General features: G+C 40.9%; 1 protein-coding gene across 1 annotated transcript in view; it reads left to right on the top strand.

The window, feature by feature from the left end:
- The first annotated feature begins 18,828 nt into the window (after positions 1–18,828).
- The window catches only part of LOC124268561 (serine-aspartate repeat-containing protein F-like), a 142,039-nt gene continuing 134,822 nt past the window's right edge, over positions 18,829–26,045 (top strand). Inside the window, exon 1 of the mRNA XM_046703553.1 lies at positions 18,829–18,998. Within this exon, the coding sequence (XP_046559509.1) occupies positions 18,829–18,998 (170 nt within the window). The remainder of the gene's footprint in view (positions 18,999–26,045) is intronic.

Consider the following 26,045-nt stretch of genomic DNA (forward strand, 5'->3'; position numbering starts at 1 on the left):
TAGCAGCCTTTCTTGCTGTGGCGGGCTGCCTTTAGCACGAACCCTTTCAGCATTTGAGCTAACAACGGTTGAATTCTGCTGAAGCCTGTCGACAGCTGCAAACTGTACACAGACAGTTAAATGTTGCATATTTTGGTTTGGTGTTAGAAAACTTAGTGTTGTATGAATGCAACCTATAGTTAGGCATCTTAGCATGGGCTCATATCGATTGCTTTGAACCTGGGAAGGGTGATAGCTGAAATCATAGAATAAAAATTTTAAGGAGGGATTTTATGTATCGATGTCATATTTGCTCTCATACTACGTTCAATACAGGCATGTGCGCATGTGAGTTTGCATTGGGCCCAAACATCAAGGCTCCGGGCATATTAGAGTGAGTGAGTGAGTTAAAATTTAAAGTCACATCGGCAATATTTCAGCCATATCGTGACTAAAACTAGTTCTAAATATATAATACATACAGATAATGTATAAAACCCTGTCAACGAAGGACAGTAAAACCACTAGAGTATCATCAAATGAGTTAAAACAAGCTAGCATATATCTTTAAAAGTACAAAACTATTTTTGGACAATACAATGTTAAAATGGGCTATAGATCGCCAACAACTGAAGGTAGATCACCATACTAGGAACCATGGGGACTTACATTACTTTTGCTACCTGCATGGATCCTAGCTGGATTTACACCATCCCTTCAGCCGCTGGCGATTGTAGGAAACTTTAGCCAACAGTTAAAATAACAAAAATACTACGTTTAAAATGTGATAATTTATATTTTACTTTGAAAGTTGAGGGGCTTACGTACCCGGGCATATTAGATAAAACACCTTGTTCATAATGTCATACCGGGAATAGCCGGGTTTGAATCGTTCATGAACAACCAATGTGACGGATTACATGAAGTTGGCTAGATTGACCCGGGTTCGAATCGTGGCATCGTATCCCCGCCGTGAGTAGAAAAGCGGCGTAGATGCTCAGTGATATCAGTCCCATATGGATATCAGTCCCTGGATGATTATATAGACTCAGTGACCAACAGATCTACGTCATACAGCTGTAATATTGCAAAAACAATAACCAAAACAATAACCAAAAAGCCAAAAAAAACCCAAAACAAACAAACAACCCAATATGTCATATGATGTGAGACAGACAACAGACATTAACTTAGACTCGACATGAAAACGGGACACGTACACAATGAGTGAGCGAGTGAGTGAGTTTACTTTTACGCCGCTTTTTAGCTTCCAGCTATACCATAAATGGGCTTCACACATTGTACCCACGTGGCTAATCGAACCCGGGTCTTCGGTGTGACGAACAGACACTTTTAACACTAGGCTACCCCATCGCCCCTGTACACAATGAACAACAATGACATAATTACGAAAATGAACCTGAAAAATATGCTATTTACGATATGTATTTACTTATACATTCCGGCAACGGAAATAAACCATACACGAAAATACTGGTTTGGCTAACAGATTTAGTGACCCGTTATGTATTCCAGGAATGAATGAGAGGTCATTGATGCATAGAGAACATAGTGACCATGCCCCGTTTCAAGTCATTATGGGACGACCCTTTCCAGATCCTTGAGTGAGTGAGTGAGTGAGTGAGTGAGTTTAGTATTCCTGAAATATTGCAGATGTGGCTTTAGGTATTAACTCGTTCATTACTTCCAGCCATTTTCACTGAAACTAATTCCAGCGAGTGAGTTTAGTTTTACGCCGCACTCAGCAATATTCCAGCTATATGGCGGGTGTCTGTAAATAATCGAGTCAGGACCAGACAATCCTGTCATCAGCAGCATGAGCATCGATCTGCGCAATTGGGAACCGATGACATGTGTCAACCAAGTCAGCGAACCTGATAACCCGATCCCGTTAGTCGCCTCTTACGACAAGCACGGGTTACTGAAGATCAATATTCTAACCCGGACCTTCACGGGTCTCCATATCCTTGAACATATAGCACACTACTGATACAACGTACTCAAAGGGATAAACAATTTAGTTCATAATAACCGAAGTTCGTTATAAACGTAGTTTACTGTATTAGTAAATGTTCGTTAGATCTACCCCTTCACTAAATATGTTTGATTTTTAATTACCTTCTCATGGAGACTGACCCTCTTTCACCTCTCCCTAAACAAATCCACCATGATAAGCTTCCAACATTGGAGACTTGGTTGACGTCATCGTATCCCAATAGCGTAGATCGCTCATGCTGTTGATCACTGGATTGTCTGGTGCAGATTCGATTATTTACAGGCGGCCGCCATATAACTGGAATATAGCTGAGGGCGGCGTTAAACAACGACATAACCAAACCAATCCAACTTCGGATCGGAAGGTCCGTGGTTCAAATCCTTAAAGATGACTCAGAGATGTTCAGAAACCAAGAAAAACGGAAACTGCGTAAAAAACAGCGACCCCAATGCAAATGGTACACATGTTATTTAACTACAATACAATGATAATATAACAATACATAAAACGACCACTCAAACCCTGTACACTGGTATATTTCTTTAGAGCTATGTGCGTCCCTTTAAGAAAATACATTTGTCGTAAGGCTATATTCACGGAAGACTTAATGACAATGAGAAGACCTTTTAATTTTTTTTGTGTTGGATTAAAAAATCAATTGTCGGTTATGACAGGGCGTCAGATTACAACGCTGCATGAAGCCGCACTCCGGACAACAGGTTGTAGATTTATAGGTGATGCACACATTAGGGGAGATAACATGATATATTTTCAGATTTCCTTCGTTTATTGATAGTTAGTCGATGTCCGGAAATTTCAATTATGAACAAGGGCATAAAACTACCCGGGAGACGAATTAGGAGATATGCTTGACGTGTTCCGAAATTGAGATCGCCTAACTAGTCTGTCCAGGTTAGATATCTCTAATTTATTTACAAGTAAAGATCCGGGTTAGAATTGGCTAGTTGTAAGAGGCCCGATGTGACACAGGTAAAACATGTGACTCCAGAGTGAATCAGTTATGTTCGTGACTGGTTTGAAATAATGGTAATGAATACGCCGTGTTTTTTTTTAAAATACCCCGATGAAATAGCCAGTTCAGATGATAAATGACAAAATGTTACCTTAAGGGAAAACATCATGATCGCATTATCATAGCAAATGAATACATCTTATACATTCCCGTCTCCGTTGACTGACGTCCAACATAGGATCAGTATTATCAACCTTAGGCTTAAACATGTAGCTGTAGTGTGGGTATGTGCGTGCGTGTGTGCGTGTGTGCGTGTGTGATGATTTGTCATAGCACAGTGCATATATTGTACATCAAAGATCATTTTAGGCTAGGCAGGAGAGTGGAATAAATACTAGGGGGGTGGGTATTGCAGAGAATTTTCATATTGCGATATATTGCGATGCGGAAGCATATATTGCGATATGTATTGCAATATATTTCAAGGATTATTTTTTTAACAAAAACTACTTATAATCGAGTTAATGCGTGATTATAAGCAAAAACACAACAAAATCACTATGATTGATTACCGTTTATAAAAACATTTAATCATGACAAAATAAAAATGTAATTAACACTTGGCACTAATGAAACAGGGAAAAGGACAATTCAAAAAACGGAAATATCCGAAGATTTCCGAGTGTTACGAAGTTTTCCGAATGCATGTCAAAATACCGGTTTTCGATCAGCGTATCGCAATACGTATCGTTTTCATGTATGAACCGGTAAATACTGGTAAACCGGTTATATTGCGCAGCCGTAATAAATACCATGTGGATTACACATCATTCACAGACTTTGCAGATTTTGCAGTATCAGAAAAGAACAAAGTTCAGTTGTGATAAACTGTTTGTTTGGATGCCCTGGACCTCACGACCAAACAAAAAAACCCAACTAATTATTTTACTCATCAGCATGTGTTGCTACGTGTGCACGAGACAGCACATGTATAATGCTATCTCCTAAACACAGCAGCATTCAGCCTTAATTAGGGCAGCATTTTTTTTGTGTGTGTTTCTCATCGCCCGACCGACCCTTCTACTTTTAATGCCGACCCTCCTCCCCGAAAAAACAACAAAACAAAACAAAACAACACCCCCAAAAACCAACAACAAAAAACAACAAAAACAAAAAAACATAAAAACCGAACTATACACCCATTTTTTGTTCATTCCAACACCGCCGACTCGAACCTAAAACGTACCGCCTCGTCATATAAAAGTTTATCTATCTAAAATGTTTTAATCAGTCGCTGCCACAAGTCCGAAGAGCACGAGAAATTGTAATAAGAATGACAATATATGAGAATCAAGAACATTATACGGATAATTTTGTCTTTATTAAGTAATTTTTTATAGTTTTTTCCCCCGACCGACCGACACATGTTCCAAATTTGGTGGTTACGTGAAACACCTAAAATATGATGCTCATACAGGTGGTTCCGTTGACAGTGTGGTTGTGCCAACAGGTTTATTGCCAACATCATACTATTAATTGTGAACATAATTACAGATCAGAGGTAATGCTTTTTCCGACCAAAACCATTTATTTATCAAATCAGCAAGTAAGCGCAGCTTAAACAGATATCCCCACTTACATCTCAAGTGTTTTTTACAGAAATATAAATGAATGCCAATGATCGGTCAGCCCTTCAATAGAATTCGTCGTGTAATGGTTTCTTTTGCCGAAACAGTACCACTATGATGAAATTCCAATACGTGCTTAAATATTGTAAGTTAATAATGTTAAGTTTACATGCCCTCATGGAAATGTAACATGGTTCAGCTCTGCGCTACAAAGCGCACAGTGAGTCATTTGGATTAAATCCTTTTGACTTTTAGAGTTCCTATCTGAAAAACTTAAATGTTTTTAACACAGAGGAGCGAAAGTCATAACGTTACACGTCCAGCTCGTATGTTATTTTACAATTTAATTACCTCGTATGTGTATTGAAATCCTGAATCATCACCAGTGAAACAGTTATCCAATGAGAAAACCAAAATGTCCTTCAATCCAACTAATGAGCTATCAGTCTTTCATATTTTTGTTTGTGACTGATTAACTTAATTGAACATGTTTTCTGTATTTTCGATCAGTTAAGTTCCTCTCTGGATAATCCATCCAACCGTCTGTGCAATATGTCAGCAGCCTTCTCCAGCAAGTGATGAATTTGTGCAAGCTTTTACATAACGTGTGCATGTGGACAAGCCATCAACTGGATTTAGTAACGTTCGCATTACTCTTCCTGAGGGAAATCCTTTCCGAAATAACATTTTGATGATTATGACAATCACACACTCACGATGATGAGCAATTCAAATCATGAAGATTAACCCACAGAACAGAAGTATAACAGGTGAAACGCAAAGAAGTAAAAACGTTGAGACACACGGAGGCACAGCAGGTTTTAAAAGAGAAATACAACATACCGAAGCACATGAAATACTGGACGTCGCAGTAGAGACACTGATGTGGCTGAAACACATTGATGTGGCTGAGTACAGCATACTGAATCATAGGGAAGTACAGCGTGATGAAACAGAGGTAAGCACAGCATGCTGGAACACAGGGAGGTATACAGGTTGAGACACAAGAAAATATACAAAATGAAGCACATGGAAGTACAGCATCCTGAAACTGATGGAAATATAACAAGCAGAAACACATGGGAGAAGAAACATGCTGAAAAATATGGACTTACAACAGGTTGAAACAGATGGAACCTCAGCATGTTGAAACACAAGGAAGCACGGCTTCAATCTCGTTTGCAATACCTTTACAAAGGATAATTCTTTCTGAACAAACCTTTTAACGATCGTGACAATCACACAATCGCCGTAATGAGCTATTCAAATTTTGGAAACTTAGCAACAGGTCGCGATAGGGACATTAATGTAATTACAGACATTGCATGAGCGACAGTAAATGTTTTTAGGAACCGTTAACAGGTAATGTAGTGGCGGGTGTGGATTCACAATAAACGTGGCATAACTATTCTCAAGTCAATAGTTTGACGAAAGTTAATATCGCACCTAGATGTGTGTAAGGTCGCACATAAAACACATAATTGGTGGGACGCCTTTACCCGTTCCTCTACAACATGGAGGGAGAGTCTAAACCAATAACAATATTGATCTACTTTCAATGATAACTACATTTCATTTTTTTCTGTCTTGCCCAAGTAGCATTTGCCACCTAATGAACGGATATAGTGGACAAAGGTGTACAAATAAAAACTTATCTTGACAATTGTCATATAAGAGACTGGTGAATGTTGTCACTGTTAATCATTCGCCAAACATGTACAATTACAAACCCTGTTCTTTATTCAGTCTTTTCTCATTCCAGTGTAAGGATCTGTACAGTAAGTTAACAATTACGATTAGTAAAGAAATTCTCTCTCATCGCCTCTTCTTAATGTAGAATTCCGATCTACTTATATGCCCCGAATCCAACTGAAAAATAACTAGGACGTTAAGCAAATGTCAGTTTGTTCGTTAGATCATGATCATTTTCGTTTTGCAATGAACCTTTTCACGACTTAAAATATCAAACTGATTCATGTTCATTTGTGTACATCAAGATATATATACTAACGGAAACAAGTAAGTGTTCATAATTTAAAATTGCAGAAAATAAAAGTCATTTTAACAGTTGAGGATAAAAATAACCCTAAATGGACATGTAACTTACTCACTTTTTGCATGAGTTTTGACACCTGAAGTTCGCATACCTGATGTTGACAATTGATTATTTTGTAGCCTCTGAATGTTGTGGAAAACAACGCGTGCCACGGTTTACAGAAAATCAGAAAATCTTCGCCCATTGGGCATGATGGAAACTGTACTTCCATGCGCGTCAGCACGACAACCACATTCGGCTGTCCCATCTATGGAATCGATTCCAGACTGCCAGTTTGGCCTCTGGGACCACTCCTGGCTTTCGTCCAATCGGTTCCAGGACTGTACGGAACCGACTGAGGGAGCACAACATCCTGTCCTGACGGCCTGCAACAGTTCTAATCTTGCTCCAACGTCACCGACAGGCACGTCTAGTCTGGTGCAGACAGCATCTACGATACAGAAGACAAGATTGGGATGCTGTTTTTTTCGAGTCGAGAATTCATCTGGGTCGCTCAGATGGCAGGGCATTGGTGTACAGGCGGCGAGGTGAACGGTACGCTGACGCGTGCGTTATTTAACGTGGACAGATTAGTGACAGAAGCGTTATGGTATGGAGTGGCATCACATCTCATGGTCGACCACAACCTATCATTATCAATGACAATTTGACGGGTTTGCGTTACATTGATGACATCACTGAGTCTCATATGCAGCCGTTCATGTTGCTCGTGTTTTGTCAGATGTCCTGAGACAGCAGAACATTCCGATACTCCCCTGACCAGCTGTTTCCCGGACCTGTCCCAATATGGCGCACGCATGGGAGGAAATGGCGCGACGTTTACGTCAAGCCCAGAATCAGCCATTGACTTTAGCTGAATTGGAACAAGCCTTGGTTCAGACATGGAACAACGTTCCCCAAGCTTTCTTCAACCGCTTTGTGTCGTCTATGCTTCGTCGTTGTAAAGCCTGCGCCAACGCCAATGATGGATACACACGATACTGAATTAGTGAACTTACTTTTGACACCACATCTCCTCAAGGGAGTGTCAGGGGGCATAGGGATATTTTGGTTCAGATTCTTCCAAAAGCACCAAATTTGGCACAGAGGTAGCTTAAGACATACTAAGCTTATTTCTGACGGGCGCCAAGATGGCCGCCCCCTGTGGCGGCCATATTGGACAAAAAACAAAATGGCCGCCACCCCGATTTAAGAAAAATTTTAGTCATAAATTGTCATAAATTGTACATAATCATGTTGTATATCAAATGAAAGACAATAAAAAGAGCTTTACAGTGATATATAAATACAATTTGTGTGAATGATATTAAAGAAGTTAGATGAAAATTAAGATCTAGAGGGTGGACCAAAAACATCAAAATGTCAATAAACAAACGAAGAAATACAAAATATATCCTCTTTCTGTTTCTAAGAACATGTTTTTTTTATAGTTTCTTATCGATTTATGTAGAAAATGCCATTTTAGAAAAAAAATATAATATGGTTCACTACACATGATGTGGATAATCTTGACAGCAAAGCACAAGGAAATTTCTCACAAGATGAATTTCATGGCTATGCACTCAGTGTGACCAATCATCTATCAAATGAGAATATGGGAGTAAAGCATGCTCCGATAAAACAGGATCCAATGGACACAACTCCTCCAAAGTTGCCGGACTTTTATACGATTCAACAACCAGTAGAACTCTCTGAGACAGATGTCTATGCTCCAAAATCTACTACAAACCAAGTCCGACCAAGTCACCTTGTAGAAGATTCAATGGATAAGGATCAGGCATGGCTTACACTCGTCTCAGAGGTATTGAACAAGGGTCCAGTAGAAGAGGGTGACATCATCACCTGGATAGGGTACAACTCGTCTCTTGCAAGTGACAGATCTGTGAAACCTCCAGCAGAGATTGGTATATATTCTTTCTTCCCGGATAAAGCAGCATCTGCATCTTCTATGAAACATGCTATGGATTTGTCTGTGCGGGTTCTTAAACCCGGGCCAGACCACAGTACTTGGAGCAGATCAGCCACTATATGCCATTATAAAACTCCTCCAATGGCAGTTCCCAGATGCTTACGGAGAAGACAAGCTTGTTTCTATGATGGGTGCATTGCACATCGAAGACAAGATGCATCTAATGATAGGGAAGCTGCTACGTGACTCAGGGTGGGCAACGGTACTAACTCAAGCAGAGATCCTCACATCTGGTCGAGCTAAGTCAACCCTCAATGAGCATCACATCAAGCGCACAAGATATGCCCACCAGGTTTCCCTCATATCGCTGAACATCCTCAAGCAGAATGCATACTCCAGTTGGCTTCCAGTATATGTACGTGACATGGTTGAACTTAGCAAGAATCACCCTGAGATACATGATGAATTTATGAAGGGCAATGTCGTTCAGAAATCATCCAAGAAGTTCAGTCTTACGGTCAAGGACCAAGCCCATGAACAGTCCCTCCAGGAACACGGTGGAGCAACTGGTCTTTATGAGAATCCTGAAGCACTTACCCTTTATATGCTTGCAGGACCAGACTGTGTGCGGATGGTAAAGGAGTTGAATCAACACATGACCTTTAACCCCAGGCAACAGCTCATCATGAGGAAGGACATCATTTACAAGTCAAATTTCAAAAAGACGCTTGTTGCTCTGGATACCCAAACTGTCATGGAGCCGTCCGTCGTGAACAGTCTGTTACAAATCTCTGAAGCTGGCAAAGCCCTGCATGCAGATTATGTCCAAGAGAGACCGGTGAAGATATCTGTGCCTGTAACAGATCCAATCAAAAGAAATAACATGCTGACCTTTGCAAATCGATCTGACCCAAGGAGAAAAGAACCTAAGGATGTTGGTATTCAGAAACAAAACATGATATTGGTGACACAGCTCTTCCTTTCTTTGCAGTCCCGCCCAGATGCAGACTTGGCCGACTTTTTCATGTATGAAAATCAAAAGGAACCACCAAGCCTAGCTGACAGAGGGTCATTGAGATTTGGAACAAAGTCAGACATACTGGACTGTATCAAGGCACCAACTGGCCGTACAACTGCTCCAAAACTAGCAACAGTCGTGGTTTTGGAAATGGCAGCAGTCATCCACATGCTGCGCTCAACAGTAGCAAAACCATTCTCTGACTATGTGTCCCTTCAAGTCATTCCATATCTTGAGGCCCAGATGAAGAATGGAGCCCAACGGATTGATGCGGTATGGGATAACTACACCGAGAGTAATAATTTTAAAGGCCTGGGATTGGTTCAAGAACAAGAGTTGGTGATGGCAGCACCCTGATACCAAAACATGAATGGAACAGTGGTTTCCTCAAGAATGAGGAGAACAAAAGGGAATTCTTCTCATTCATCAGCAGTCAGATCTCCAAAACGGATATGGATGGAAAGCTCCTCCTGAGTACCCACTGTGAAAATGTGCTTTCAAACCGACAGTGTGACCTGGGTACACTACAGCCATGCAACCATACCGAGGCTGACACAAGAATCATCCTACATCTCCGACATGCTGCAGAGCATGGCCACACATCAGCCTATGTTTGCACTGTTGACAGCGATGTTGTGATTTTGGCAATAAGGGTCTTTGAGACCTTAGGCCTAACAGAGCTCTGGGTCGGATTTGGAACTGGTAAAAAGTGCAAAGACATCCCAATCCATGATATGTACTCTCATCTTGGTACATCAAAGTCCTTGGCATTACCCCTCTTCCACAGTCTTACTGTCTGTGACACAACTTCACATATTCTTGGATGTGGAAAGAAGACTGCATGGACAACCTGGACAAGTCTACCTGACCTGACAGACACACTATTGGCTCTCACACAGGATCCTGAACACTTCATGACTGAGTCGAGACACATTCAACAGATTGAAAGATTTGTTGTACTGATGTGCAGCAGAAGTTGTGGAGTAGGGCGCGTGAATGAAGCAAGGCATCGCCTTTTCACTACTGGAAGCAGGTCATTGGAAAACTCCTGCCTACTCAAGCTGCGTTGTTTCAACATGTGACACGATCTATACTGCAGACGAGTTTCTTTTGGGAGCAGGCAACCATTGCTTACCAGGAAATCCCTGACTTCAGTGATTGGGGTTAGCAGAAAGACGACAGCCATAACTGGCAACCTCTATGGACCACCCTCAGTGATGCTTCAGCAGCATGTTCTATCCTCCTACACTGCGGTTGCAAAAAGGGCTGTGTGGGAAGGTGTAAATGCAACAGTGCTGGTGTACGATTTACAGTCCTCTGCCAATGCGAAGGAGGATGCACAAATACTGACAGTAACTAGGTAAAATAGTTACTATATCTATCACTGACAGTCATGTGCAAGTACAATATATACATTCTGTGTATACTATTGTTATTTCTGGTGTACTCTGATTCACTACTGACTGGATATTTTTTATAGGTAAAACATCTTAGGATTAAAACATAAATATTATTTCTACATAATTCCATTTTAAGTCACTTACAATATGATACCTCTTAAAACCGAACACTGAATTGACAATTTCCAAAGTGAAAATATCTTCAAATTCCAATTATTGTATGAATTTTGATGGGTTTTGTATCATATTTTGAAGTTTTCGGTCAGCTCTATATTGGTAATAACTATTGTCACACTGGTTACAATAAATCAATGTATACATCATTGCAAAGCTCTTTTCATTATCTTTCATTTGATATGTGACATGACCATATACAACCGTAGGAAAAAAATATTCTTAAATCGGGGTGGCGGCCATTTTGTTTTTTGTCCAATATGGCCGCCACAGGGGGCCACCATCTTGGCGCCCGTCTGGAATCGAATTAGTATGCCTTAAGCTACCTCTGTGCCAAATTTGGTGCTTTTGGAAGAATCTGAACCAAATGCCCTGAAAATAGCCCTAAGCTTCCTGACTATCTGTAAATATAGACATGTACGAACTTTCCAAACTCATTTCCTGAAAGACGTTCTTGGCAGTTGTGATCTTCAATGCGCCTGATAGCCTTGAACTGCTTGTACTGTCCGTCTCTCAGACAACAGCACTGCTGTATATAACCCACCCCCAGGGAAAAAACACAAAACGTGGGTTAAACCGATGTCTCTCTCACAGCGTCCTGACAAGTTTCAAATAAGCGTAATTGCAAATACTAAAAGGACATACATGTACATAATCTACTTACACTGCAGTAGATTGTACTAAATAATTTTCTATACTGGTTCGCGATTTTCTATGTCTTCTGTCGGCAAGATACCATAAAATGTTTACAAGACAGCAACTTTTTTCGCGAGAGGAAGATGTATCTGATCACTGACGTTAGAGAGTGGTAAGCTTATGGGTTCGCAAATATGAGTGTGGGATGACTAAGGATTTCGTTCTATCTGACATTTTAAGCAAAAGACCATCAGTTCGTAAAATAACTGGAACACGTGAACACATTCAGAGAGGAAGTTGCTATCCCCTGTAGGGCATCAACATAATTGGTTGTCCTTGCACCATACCCTGAACATTTCTCTTTTCCGTATAATGTTAGAAAGGGGGAAAATATAAAAACCCAATGAAACTGTCATAATGAGTGAATTTAGTTTCACGCCGCTTTAGCAATATATTAGCAATATCACTGCGGGGGACATCAGATATGGTTCACATATGGTACCCATGCGGGGAATCGAACCCGAGTCATGGGCGTGACGAGCCAACGCTTTAACCACTAGGCTACCCCCTTTCATAGGTACGACGTCTCACTGAAGAGTGAAAAGCACCACATCTGTGTCTGTCGGCGTCTTCAAACGAAGGTACAGGCCAAAAGATGTATTAGAGAACACATGCATAATCTGTAGCTTGTTTGCTGGACATTAACATCAACTGGTCTTCTCCACACATGGGACAAATTCACACGTCAGACACACTTTCGAGGGTGTTTTGTATGAGGTGTGTTTAATTTGTGTCATCCGATCTGATTAGCTGTGTATGTAATAAGCAAATACTTCCATATATCGTTCCCAACATATCTAACTGACCGCTTTTCTCCACGTGAATGGTGATCTACCTTCAGTTGTTGGCGATCTATAGCCAGTTTTTATATTGTATTTTCCAAATAGTGTTATTAGTTTTAACTTTCCACACTTGTTTTAGTTGTAATTGTGATATTCTAGTTGTTTTACTGTCCTTCGTAGACAGGTTTTTATCATATACATATATTCTATTTCAATGTCAACTATGTTCTCGTCACGATATGGCTGAGATATTGCCGATGTGACGTTAAATATTAACTCACTCACTCACTCTCCACGTGAAGCATTTAACAATAAACCAGATAGAAGGTACCGAATGGTCGGTTTCATCACCTTCACAGGGAAACAATGGCAAATGAATGACAAATATATGTCTGTTTATATGTCTGAAGTACATCTCGAAAGAGTCTTGTTATTTTTTGTAAATGAGATTTTAATATGACTTCAGACAAGTTCCAATCATTCCATAAAAACGTACGAAAGGAGGACATCCTTCTACGGCAATCGTTTGACGACAGATTGAGTATCTGACCAACCGTATCGCAACACCAAAGCTTTACAGTTTCTCGCTATGCAACGAACTGACAAGTTAAGCTGTTACTGAGTATCAGCTGGAAATGAAGAAACTATATGCAGTACCGATTATAAGACAAGACAACACCTGCGGTTCTATTGCAATACACCACCTTCAGTGTACATGTAAATGGTAAACAGTTACAATATTAAGTACAAGACAACACTACACTAATGATTGTAAGACAACAATTACAGTTTTCCTTGCATCAGTCTTTGGTATTTGACTGATTTACTTAACTGAGTAGGTTTTCTGTGTTTTCCATCAATGAAATCCCTCTCTGGTTAATCTGTCTAGCCATCTGAGCAATGTATCAGCAGACCTGTCAAGCGAATGTTGAATTTGACTTGACACGTGCATGTGGTATAGACATCAATTGGATTCTATCACGTTCGCACTAGTATTTGAAAAGATTATCTGGATCAACTGATTATGCGAGGCAGGGCAGTTGTCAATAGCACATGTAATACTGCGTCTAGATGTTTTTCTGAAGTGATTGAAACCAAAACAACGGAAGCAAAGCTTTAACTTCTTGACAGTTTCCCATCTCTTCTGAACCGTAATTGCTTTGAATGCCCTGCTTGTCACAATGTCATGGTTGTCCATATGACACAACTGACATCTGTGGTCTCTTTTAGTCTGCTTGTTACCAAAGAAATACCCTAATTTGTTAGGACTTTTATGGATTGTTGTCTTTCCTTTAGCAGATACCCCATGGGTTGTTTCCGAAGCAATGATCTGGAATTCTGCTTCCATTACGACCCATTCACGTAACGCTTTAACCGATTCCTGTCGTTGAGATTCAAAATCCATCTTTGGTACTGACTAATCATGGATGCAGTCATTTCCTTCAGGAGTTGAACATATATAGACCAATTACCTAACTCCTCAAACCTGACAGAATCCCTATTGTTTACAACAACTATATCCAACATATCAGCAAACTGTTCAAAGTCTTTTGCATTGCCAGGTCGCACTGGCCTCAAAGATGATATTTCTTCCATTTGGAGAGCAATATAACGTCTCTTGCCACCAAATTTACGTTCCAATCTCTCAAGTGTTACCCCATATGCTGTAGCGCTATGACCTAAGTCTTGAATGACCTTCATTGCACCACCACTAACATATTGGCGCAACTGAAGCAATTTATATTCTGGTGTGGCAGGTGCTTCGTCTATACATGCTATAAATATGACTTGTCATCTCCAGTAAATACAGGTATAGACACTCGTTTCAACTGCTTCCACATGTCTTTACCAATGCCATAACCATGTGAAAGTGAAGGTGCCTTATGATCGTAACTATCTGAATTGTCCCTCACCATGTGAACTGGTTCAGTGGTTTGTTCTTTGTGAACACCTGATTCACCTGTGACTAACTTTTGACAAGTAGTATTGTTTACAGGAACAGTTTTCACGTCTAATTTCCTTTCAGAATTAAACATTTGTGATAAGCAATATTTTGAAGAAAAGTCAGGCTCTGAGTACCTGTTTCTTCTAACAGTTCACTTTCTTCAGTGACCTTAGACATTTATTGTTTATCACCAATAGTTTCAAACATTTCTGACAGGTTCACGAGAACTTCCAAAGCCTTAGCTGGCAAGTGCTTAATTTGTCTATAGCTTCCCGAACTTCCATTCTTGATGGAATCTCTTCTTGTTCAATCAACTTCTCCAAAGCATTTTTCGACTTAGTGAAAGCTGACTTAACTATCATTTTCTGCCGCTTAAGATTGTTTACTTTAGTTTCATAATCCTTTTTGTCAATGTTTGAAGTACCATCAGACTCAGGTAGAGATATGTCTGCAACTGTCTCAAGTGTAAGCTCTGTTTCGTCTATTTTCCCCTTCAAGGGAGAAGTCACACCTGTACGGGACATGTTTGCAATCCAACACGTGATCAACAAAGTTCATCAAAATTCAGCATACAAACCAAATCTATATGTACGCGGTACAATGCAGCGTACACCTAATCAAAGCAACGGTTTTTAGATAAACACAATACACACTTGTGCTTTATCATACAACCATGTTGCAACATAAGCAATGAAAACACAATGTCTAATGAAATCACACCAATGTGTGATAAAGCAAAGAATCGTGTAGCAACAACCACGCTCTGCTACCATTTGCTATGCAGCAGTGGAAGACTTAACTCAACAATTTTCAAAGTTCATTATAGTTTTACTTACAGAATCATGAACCAACGAAATATTTCAACGGCACTATATACAGCAATATGTCCTAATTTGACATAACACGACACGGTCCTTATGTGACCACCGAAATCACCATATGGTCCAATTGAAGTCCTCATTTGACTTCTTACAATTATGCCCTGATTTGGCACTGTAAGAGACAGTCGCCGACAGCGTGGCTGCTCTATCGAAAAAACAACAACAACGAAATTCTGCCTTGTTCAGTGACAATGTGCACTGTCGCAAGCTATTGCGCATTCTGCACGTGGTTCACGCATGGCTATCCACCGTTGTTCAAGTGGTGCGTTCGTGCGAATGCTTGGGTTTGTTCGGACCCTCTCTCCACTATCAGTCGGCCAGAAATGTCAAATTGTCGGTGGGCATAGCTCCGGTATGTCCTTTAAAGCATTTGGTCGGGAAATGAATGTCCACTGCACAGTTGTCAGTCGTTTGGTCAGAAAATACACGAAAACAAAGTAGGTGATGGATCACCCACGTTCTGGGCGACCCAGGAGATCATGACGACAGGACACTACTGAGGCTCTATAGATGACAATCCTTTGCTACGAACACTATTCTGAAGCATCCCTGGTTACATTTTGCCGGGTCTCTAAGAGTTAGGTTTGGAGTCGCTTAAGGAGAGCTGGGTACAACTCAAGAAGGTTCTTCAAACGTCCTTCTCTGAGAAAAAATATACATTGGTCTGATAAAAGTCGATTTCTTCTTAATGTAACTAATTGACGCTTTAGAGTGTGGAGGCAATAAAATACAGCATTTGTAGCACAAAACATTCAACCAACTGTTGCCTTTGGGGGCGGTTCTGTCATGGAATGGCAATGTGTCCCTAATGACAGTAAACTTGACTTGGTGACAATACATGGGAATTTGACCGGTGATCAGTATATCCAGTAAGTACTGGATCCAGTTGTCCGCCATTTTGATAGCCATCCTCTTGCAACAAGGCCTGTTTTTATAGAGACCACGCCGTTCTGGAGCAGTGACTGCTTTCATTCAGAATAATGCAATGACTCACCTTCTGTGGCCTGTGGTCTGAGTCCAGACGTGAACCCTCTTGAGCACGTTTGGAACTTTATCGGGTGAAGGATAGAAGCATGTCTACCACCTGTTCAAAATATGCGTGAGTTGGGAGCAGCTTTGCACAAAGATTGAGGACAGTTTACTCCGCAACCGATACAGCTACTGACTGGGGTATGCAATGCAGGGTACAGGCAGTTATCCAAGCACGTGGAAGGTGCACTAGATATTGGTTTACAACGTTACTAGTTTTCGTTTTTGTCTCATCACATGTTGCCTGATCCTCCTTCAGTTATTGAAACGTTGAAAAACACTGTCCTTTCTTGTGCTTTCCTGTAGTCAAGACATGATCATACAAAAACTCAGAACACCAAAAACAAAAAATATAACAAAAAACAAAAAATCCATACAGAACGTGCTGTGCGTGCACACCACTGGTGTAAGCGAAACATACAGCTTTGTAAAACTTACCGGGAAAGCTTAACTTCTTTCACGTGCCTAGATTTTCGAAGCTCTCTTTGTGCAAAGATATTCGTAAGTTCCATACATTAACATTAACTTACGACTTTCTTAGAGATAAGAGTGTATATGTGTGTACAAATAACATCTTTCGTTCTTCAAACAGAGAATACTGAAACCGGGGGTGCACTGGATTAGCATGCAAAATGTTATGTATCCAAATATGGGCATTGTTCACATATCTTTGCATAGGCATTAAAAAATCGTTCCTGCATCGACGGTGTGCGTGATCGAAAAATAGGGATGTCTTACACTAACGGTATTTTAAACTGGGAATTACTATCCCATGTGGGCCATCAACACTGTTAGGTGTCCACGGTACATCAACCGAGTTTACGCCTTGTCAGTACTAGTTTGGTAAAGATAAATATAAAACAATTAGAGTGCTCGTCGTCATGTCATCTGTACGACCTCATACTAAAGAAGTGCAAATCAGCACAATTGTGTTCGTTGGCATCTTCAAATGAAGGTATATGTTACCTAACGGAATTAGAAAACACAAGCGTGATCTACAGACATCAACATCAATTGGTATTATCCACACATGTGATGTTTCGTTGCCCACAATCAGACATCAGAAACACTTTTGTCTTTTGTACGACCAGGAGTGTTCATTTGTATGCGATCTGATGAGTTGTGTAAGTAATAAACTAATACTTCCAGATATCTGTCCAAACAGTTTTAATTGACCCCATTTCCCCACGTGGAGCTTTTAATAGTGTACCAAATTGAAAGTCATCATCTTCATAGTAAACCCAGTGTCAATTGAACGGCAGATAGAAATCGCTCGGTTATATGTCTAAAGAACTTCTATGCATAACTACAGAAAGCAAATCGAATCTAATGTCTGTGACGAGTCTGCTTTGTTAACTGAAACGTCAATCTCGAAACAGTCTTGTTAAACTATGTAAATGCAATTTCAGTGTGACTTCAGCGAGGTTGCAGTGGTACCATGAAATCGTACAAAACGAGGTCATCCTTCAATGGCAATCGTGTGGCGTACGGGTGTAAATTAGCATCTGACCGCCCGTATCGTTAGTCCAAGACTGTTACATAACTCGCCATGCAACGCTATTATGGGTACTTACGAGTGAACTCCCCAAAACCGCATTGATTATATTTATATGTATATGAAATTTCACATATGCTTCCCACTTAGTGTCTGATTGTTATAGTTTCGCCATTTTAATGCTGATTTGTGTACATGGAACGAATGCACAGCGCAAAAACCAATTTACGTTCGGAAGTCTCAACATGCATGAAAATGTCATCGAGGAAATGCGGTTTGCAAAATGCACGTGCAATTCTGAGGAATCGTGAGCAGGGACATTGCCTATGTAATTGTGAATTTTAATGCGCCTCTACCATGTACAAGGCACATGCTCAAAGCGCTAACACACAATCTAGGGGTAGGTACACCGGGGTACTTAATTTGCGGAATCAAACTGTCACAGCAACTGCAACTGCAAGTGCGGTGCCTGGTTTGAGGAGTGTATCGGCGCAAACCATTCATAATCGTTTACGAGAAACTGGATTTCGAGCCAGAAAGCCATATTTTGTCCCTGTGCTGCGACGACAGCATCGACGTCCCGTGGTGCAACGACATTCGATTCTGGAATTCTGGCTACGTGTATGGTTTAGTGACGAATCACGCTTTCGTCTTCAGAGTCGTGATGGAAGAGTACATATCTATAGTCGTGTTTTTTTTGTATTGTGTAGCCCAGGTTGGCCGATATGTTTGTGGAAGCATCATGATGTAGGGTGCCATATCCTCGGCTACAGCAGAAATCTAACTTTGTGCGCTTTTCGGGCTATTTAACTGTTTTTACGTAGAGACGAAATCTTTAGGACTCACATGGTTCTGATCATTGACCACCAGAGGAAGTTGTTCCAGCAAGATAATGCCAGGCCTCACACAGCACATAACACGTTTCAGTATCTTCAGAATGAGAACATCCCAGTGCTTCCATGGCCTTCAAAATCGCTCGACCTTAACCCCATTGAGCAATGTGGGATGTCCGACGCGTACGTGAATGTCAACCGACGCCTAGGGTGTTAGATAAACTGCCGCAGGCATTGGAAGCGGAATGACCCAGAATTCCACAAGGTCGAATTCAAGGATTTATTCAGTCTATGCCGAGACGTTGCAAAGCTGTTTTGGAGGCTCATGTTGACCAGAACAGATATTGAAGACAACGCCCAAATGTGAACGGACGCCTCCACTGATTAAACTTTTTATAAGCTATATATGTTAACAGAAGTTTGATCGTTTTTACTGTGAAATTTGCTTAACTGATCCAGCTTTACATGTGTTATCGCACTTTAAAGTAAGCAGATTAAATTCGTGAAAATACACCTATGCGTTACATTTTGGGGATAGAATACTCTATGCAGTACCGATTATTAAAATTTCACTTCTTCAGTATGAGGGCATACAGATGAAATGAAGTTCGTCGGCGAGCATTCTAAATTTCTTAGTTTTCGCTTTTCGAAAATGGTACCTACAAGACGTAAGTTTGGGGAATGGAGCAAGTACACCTAACAATGTTGATGGCCCACAGGGGATAGCATCTCCTTAACCGAGCGTTACAAATCTATCTGTACTAACAGCTTTTTGCTCTAAATTCCATCACTGAAATAAATCCTTAATTTACAATCCCGCACTTAATCTTGTTGATAATCATATGTGCAAAGCCCGTGTGTTTACCAGGTCACTGACTGAAGTGCACATAGATTACGTAGATTACCTTAATTTACGACCCCACCACTCATTCTCGCTGAGTAACACATTTTATTTTAGTGAAGCCACCTCAGCTTTTTTGTAAGCATGAAATTGCTAGGGTTGCAGCAAGAAAACCATCACCAGACTGATGACACGCTTCAGAACAACAGGTCGGACTGCAGACAGGCCTAGGACAGGAGACCACCCGTAACCACCCCCAGGAAGACCGCCATTTACGGGTGCTTCACTTGCGCAACAGATTCCTGACTCAGACGTCATCAGCAACAACCAGCCTTACCCATCCAGTCAGTAGAAGGACCATATCCAGACGACTCCGCTGATTCGGTATCAGAGCCTACAGACCATTCCGGGCGTGACGTTAACGCGCGTGAACATCGACGTCGTCGATTGGCTTGGGCACGTAGAGTTCGGCAGTGGCAGCCGCGGAACTGGCGCTTCGGGTACTCTTCAGTGACGAGAGCCGTTTCCAGTTGAACAAAGCTGATGGTCGGGTACGAGTCTACAGACGTCGGAACGAACGCACAGCACGTTGTTGCGTTCAGGAAGCTGAGACGTTTGGCAGCGGTAGTGTGATGGTGTGGGGGGGAATTTGTGGCGAGAGGAAGACTGACTTGTTGGTGATAGAGGGAAACCTGAATGCCCGTCGATACATTGATGTTGTTTTACGACCTGTCGTGTTACCCTTCCTCCAGCAGAATCGAGGCGTGTTGTTTCAGCAGGATAACGCTACTCCCCACACTGCTGTTGTTACCCGGAACTTCCTGAACAACAACAACGTAAACGTCATTCCTTGGCCAGCAAGATCCCCGATTTATCACCTATTGAGCACCTATGGGATCATCTCGGCCGTCAGGGTGAAGCAACGTCAACATCCCCACAGACAAGAAACGCTTTGGCTCAAGCTCTACAGGAAGAATGGCGTCGCATCCCACATCACGTGATCAGACGTCTTGTGCACTCTGCACGACGTCGTGTGGCAGCATGTATCGCTGCAAGAGGTGGACACACTCGCTACTGAGGAGTTGGACACTCAAAGACACTCTGTCAGTACTGATGTGCATGTGTTGTCATGATCGAAAACCGGACATTTGAACCTCCTGTGAAAAACGTCACAAAAACTCTACTTACAGCAAATTGTTTCAATTGTTCTGTAATGACAGTCTGCATAATATGTTCAAAAATTATATCAAACATTTCAACATTGAATTGCACGTGTTTGTATCATTTTATGATACAAAAATGATCGGGGACGTTTCTTTTGCCCCTCAGTTTAGTTCTCGAAACTCGGTGATCAGATGCACCATCGTCTCGTAAGGTAGTTGCTGACTTGTAAAGGTTCTATAGTATCTTTCTGACGGAAAACATACACAATCCACTCGTTTCATAACAACAGTATTGCAAATTACTGGATTTAGTTGATCCTACTGCAGTACACGTATATTACGTACATGTATAATTTTGTCGTATTTGCAATTACTTTCATATGAGATATCGGTTTATCCTACGTTTTGTGTTTTTCCCCGGGGGTGGGTTATATACAGCAGTGCTGTTGTCTGAGAGACGAACAGTACAAGCAGTTCAAGGCTATCAGGCGCCTTGCAGACCACATCTGCCAATAACGTCTATCAAGAAATCGGATTGGCAAGTTCATATATGTCTAAGCATATTTACAGATCATATGCACACACATTAACACAAATCTGAACACAGTTCTCTTTATATATAGAACTCGGTCTAAATAACCGATGAATTAATTTTATATTTTAAGTCATGAAAGAGTTAATTGATGAACAAAAACGATCATAATAAGACACACAAACTGGCATTTGCTTAACTGGTGCATTAAAAGCCTAAACAGTCATGACTGATTTAGAATATATTCATGCATAAAACACATTTTTAGGTGCATGATAGAGCGGTTTAGAATCTACATAATGATGCATGATTAGTTTGCTAGTTATATTTACAACCGTTTTCGGGTAGATTCTCTGCAATGAAGCAGGTCTGAATTCAACGTTAACAGAGGTTTAGGAGAGAACGTCTTTACCCAGCAAACATGACATAACTGGGCCAATAACGGCTCCCTTCGCCACTTGTAACTTCCGTAACGGCATTAAGTATTAACCTAAATGGCCCATTATGTATTTTACAGTACTGTCTTAACTGTATCGTTTTAATACTGGCCCAGTCGCAACATCACATTGTTTAAAGGCATTGTCTTACGTTACTGGGCCAGTATGCTGCATACAGTATAGGACAAAGTTATTGGTCCGGTACTGGCACAGTAATGAAATACGGTACGGGGCCATTACAGGGCCACTACAGGGCCAGAACGTAAATGGTGCATTGTGGGTAAATTGAATTGCATTGTGGGTTAAAAATGTGCCCGCCATTTTGTCGTCTGCTGGAGGTGAGGGGTTGAGGTGTCAGGAAAACATTTGGCCAAATTTGTAGGTATTCTTTGAAAACAACATATAAATCATATGTAACTTTAAGCCTAATATAAAGGTGTACTGGAAAAGGTCTATTACCACTTTGGGTCCATTCAGTTTTGCTCCAAACAAAACTGTTTTTCCTTCCACATTCAAAATCTGCGTGCAGTTCCATTACCACAATCTAACTACAGTAATGTCGTACTGGACAAAACGAAGGAATATAGAATCTAAGCTAAGAGAAAACATACGGATTATTCAACAAGGGTTTTTTACAGACAGAAACAGACACAAGGGAACATATTTCACCTTATATACAACTAAGAACATATTCTCCACTTGGTACATGTACAGACTATTATTCAACTAACTACACAGATTTAAATTGTAGTAGTAGTGTTATAAACACAGATGGTGCTGGATTTTCTTTCACCTACCAGTCTGGAAATGATCAACATGCAAATGGTAGTGATGATGATACTGATTGTGAAGGCGGTTGTGAAGATGAGCTTGATTGTGATGATGATGTTGATGGGCAGTTGTTTGAAATTCTTTCACACCAGGCAGTGAAATACAACATTTCTCATACGGCTCTCGGACATTTACTGTCCGCGCTTAAGCAATTTCACCCATTGCTTCCAAAAGACCCCAGAACCTTGTTACAAACAGGAAAGGTAGATGGTATTAAGAATATTGCAGGTGGGGCCCCACTATCATTTTGGTGTGAAATCCAACGTTCTTTTGAAGTTGCTATCGGATACTCACATACAAAAGTTAGATACCATTCTAATACAAATAAATGTTGATGGTCTTCCCTTGTTTAAGAGTACAAATGATAAGTTTTGGCCAATTTTAGGCCTGATTCAAGACAAGGGTCAATCGGATCCATTCATCATTGGCTTGTTTTCAGGAAATCATAAGCCATCTAACCCTGAAACATTTCTGAGTGACTTTGTCAGTGAAATGGTGGGGTTGCAATCTGATGGTTTGGTGTACAATGGAAAGATATATAAAGTGAACATAGCATCATTTGTTTGTGATGCACCGGCTCGAGCTTTCATTAAAAGGGTTAAATCTCATTCTGGTTATTCAGGATGTGAAAAGTGTACACAGAGTGGTACCTATCAAGGGAAAATGGTGTTCTTAGAAACTGATGCACCCTTAAGAACAGATGTATCCTTTCATGAGATGGTAGATGAAGATCATCATACAGGCCCAAATCCTATAAGGCAGTTGTCTATTGGCATGGTGACGCAATTCACACTTGACTACATGCATATGGTATGTCTTGGTGTCATGAAACGCTTGCTTTGGATTTGGAGAAAAGGACCCCTTCACTGTCGTCTAGGCTCCCAAACGAAAACCTTAATATCAGAGGCCTTGATGTCCCTTACTTGTTACATGCCACATGAGTTTGCACGAAAACCAACGGCACTTTCTGAAGTTGATAGATGGAAAGCAACCGAGTTTCGGCTTTTCTTGCTTTATACTTGACCTTTAGTATTGAGGGGCAAGATACAAAATGAGATGTACAAAAACTTCATGCTTCTGTCAACTGCAATCGGTATTCTTGTGAATCCTATATTTTGCAATGTGTACGCAGATTACGCACAAGAACGTCTTGTCTCTTTTGTTCACCATTTCTGTATGGTACAGATCAGGTAGTTTACAACGTCCATGGCTTAGTGCATCTCGCTGAGGATGTAAGACGTCATGGCCCACTTGATGCATTTTCTGCATTTCCATTTGAAAATTTTCTCCAATACCTGAAAATGTTGGTTAGAAAACCCAATTTTGTCCATGAGCAAGTGGTGCTCCTTTTAGCATGTTTAGCAAATTGAATACAGAGGGGTTTTGCTTCCAATTAGTCACATTAGTGACATGTTTTATAGATGAATCCCAGCACTGTATCAATTGTTGAACTCGTGCCAGTTAACAGTTTGCTGTTTTAAAATTTTAAATGTAACCGAGATTCCTTTGGGGGAACAATGGACATAGTTCGTGTACATTTGCACTGTCTATTTACATCATGATACATGACATTTTTTTGAGTGCATCCTCTGGGGGAGGCGCGTCGCCTCGCTCACAGTGCCCACTTAACAGCTGGGTGGCCATGGACTGGAGCAATGTAGATTTAGTCTCCTTGGTCAAGGCTGACACAGGTCTAGTGTGGTTTCATACAAAAGGGTCCAGAATGTAAAAGTGCTATGGTACCAGTACACAAAATCTCATACGGGGCCAGTACCAGACCAGTACACTGCCAGTACAACGCCAGTGTGTTGCTATTTGTACTGGGCCATTTCCACGCCAATGTGCAAAACGTTACTGGTCCGGTACTGAGATCCGTTATCAAGCTTATATCGTGGTATTTATAATACCAGTACGGGCCCAGTAGTGTCATGTTAGCTGGGTACTTATCACAATAGTGACTTAACTGTACTGATCCTTGCTGGTTTGAGACAAGACTGAATAAGAAACATGGTTCAGAAATGTATATGGTTGCGAAGGATTAACAGTATCAAAAGACATTTACCCGTCTCCTATATGATATATATTACAGTACGGTTTTTTAAAAACCTTTGTCCACTTTGTCTGTTCTTCCTGGACGAAATGGCGAGCAGATACTAGATCTGAAATTGATAACCCAGGTTTCTGGTGTTTACGCCATTAAATGTCATCATTACTGCAGAATGTTTCTAGATCGGTTAAATGGGACCATTCGGTTACTCTTATTTAGGTGTAGTTTGATAGTGTATGGCTGATAGTTGCTACAGAGACAACTGAAGTTATTGCTTCCAAGACGAAACAGTATTGTTTGGTCATGTGAAATATTCACATGTCTTAGTTCTTCAAGGTTTAACTTTTTCAATGTTTACAAAAGGAGTAGTTTTCAATGAGGTTTGAAGTGAATTCAATATTGTCATTCGCTTAGATTCTCTCTATGCTGTAGAAAAACAGGTAAAGGCGTTCTTGCAATGATGTTATTTATGGATTCTCTGTGACCTTAAACATATGTGCGTGTGATATTTAACTTTAACTTAAACAGTCCAACTAATGACTGCCTTGAGAATATGTATGCCGCATTTTTCTGTGAATCCATACCTGTAACTGTGTTTTAGCATGTTGTACTTCCAAGTGTTTCAGCCTATTATAGTTTCCTGAGTTTAAGAATGCTGTACTTCCATGCAGTACTTTGATATGTTTCAGCCGTCTGTGCGTTTCAGCTTGTTATACATCCCTCTGTTTCAGCATGCTGTTCTTCCATGTGTTTCAGCAGTCTGTGCTTCCATCTTCTTCAGTCGGTTGTACTTCACTCTGCTTCTGTTTGGTGTACATCCCATCTGGTTCAACCTGCCGTAGCTCTATCTGTTTCAGCATGCCATACTTCCAGGTGCGTCAACATGCTGTACTTCCCTTTTTTGCATCAACATGGGTGACCATGTTTGGCAGCTTGACTCTTGAGAGTTTCTAGGACTTCAGTCCTACCCACAACGAAGTACACCTTAGGCAAGTGAGTTTGTTCAAAGTTGCCTCTGTTGACCCAGCAGATAATGGGTATCCGGGGGGATAAGTCATGTGACTATTAACCTTCTAGCTGCTCACAGACAGCTTGGGTTATCCGGGGTAAGATAAACAAATTGGGATTTCAGCGACGTTGACTGACTGACTGACTGAGTTTGGTTTTACGCCACTTTTAGCAATATTCCAGCAACATCACGGCGGGGGACACCAGAATTGGGCTTCACACATTGTACCCATGTGGAGATTCGAAGCCGGGTCTTCGGCGTGACGAGACAAAGCTTTAACCACTAGGCTACCCCACCGCCCTCAGCGACGGTGGAAACGGTATGGTGGAAAATAGGTGCTATACAAATCCATTATTATTTTTATTATCAT

This window comes from Haliotis rubra, unplaced genomic scaffold (assembly GCF_003918875.1).
Source record: "Haliotis rubra isolate DU_JTF1 unplaced genomic scaffold, ASM391887v1 Scf139, whole genome shotgun sequence".
NCBI classification, from domain to species: domain Eukaryota; kingdom Metazoa; phylum Mollusca; class Gastropoda; order Lepetellida; family Haliotidae; genus Haliotis; species Haliotis rubra.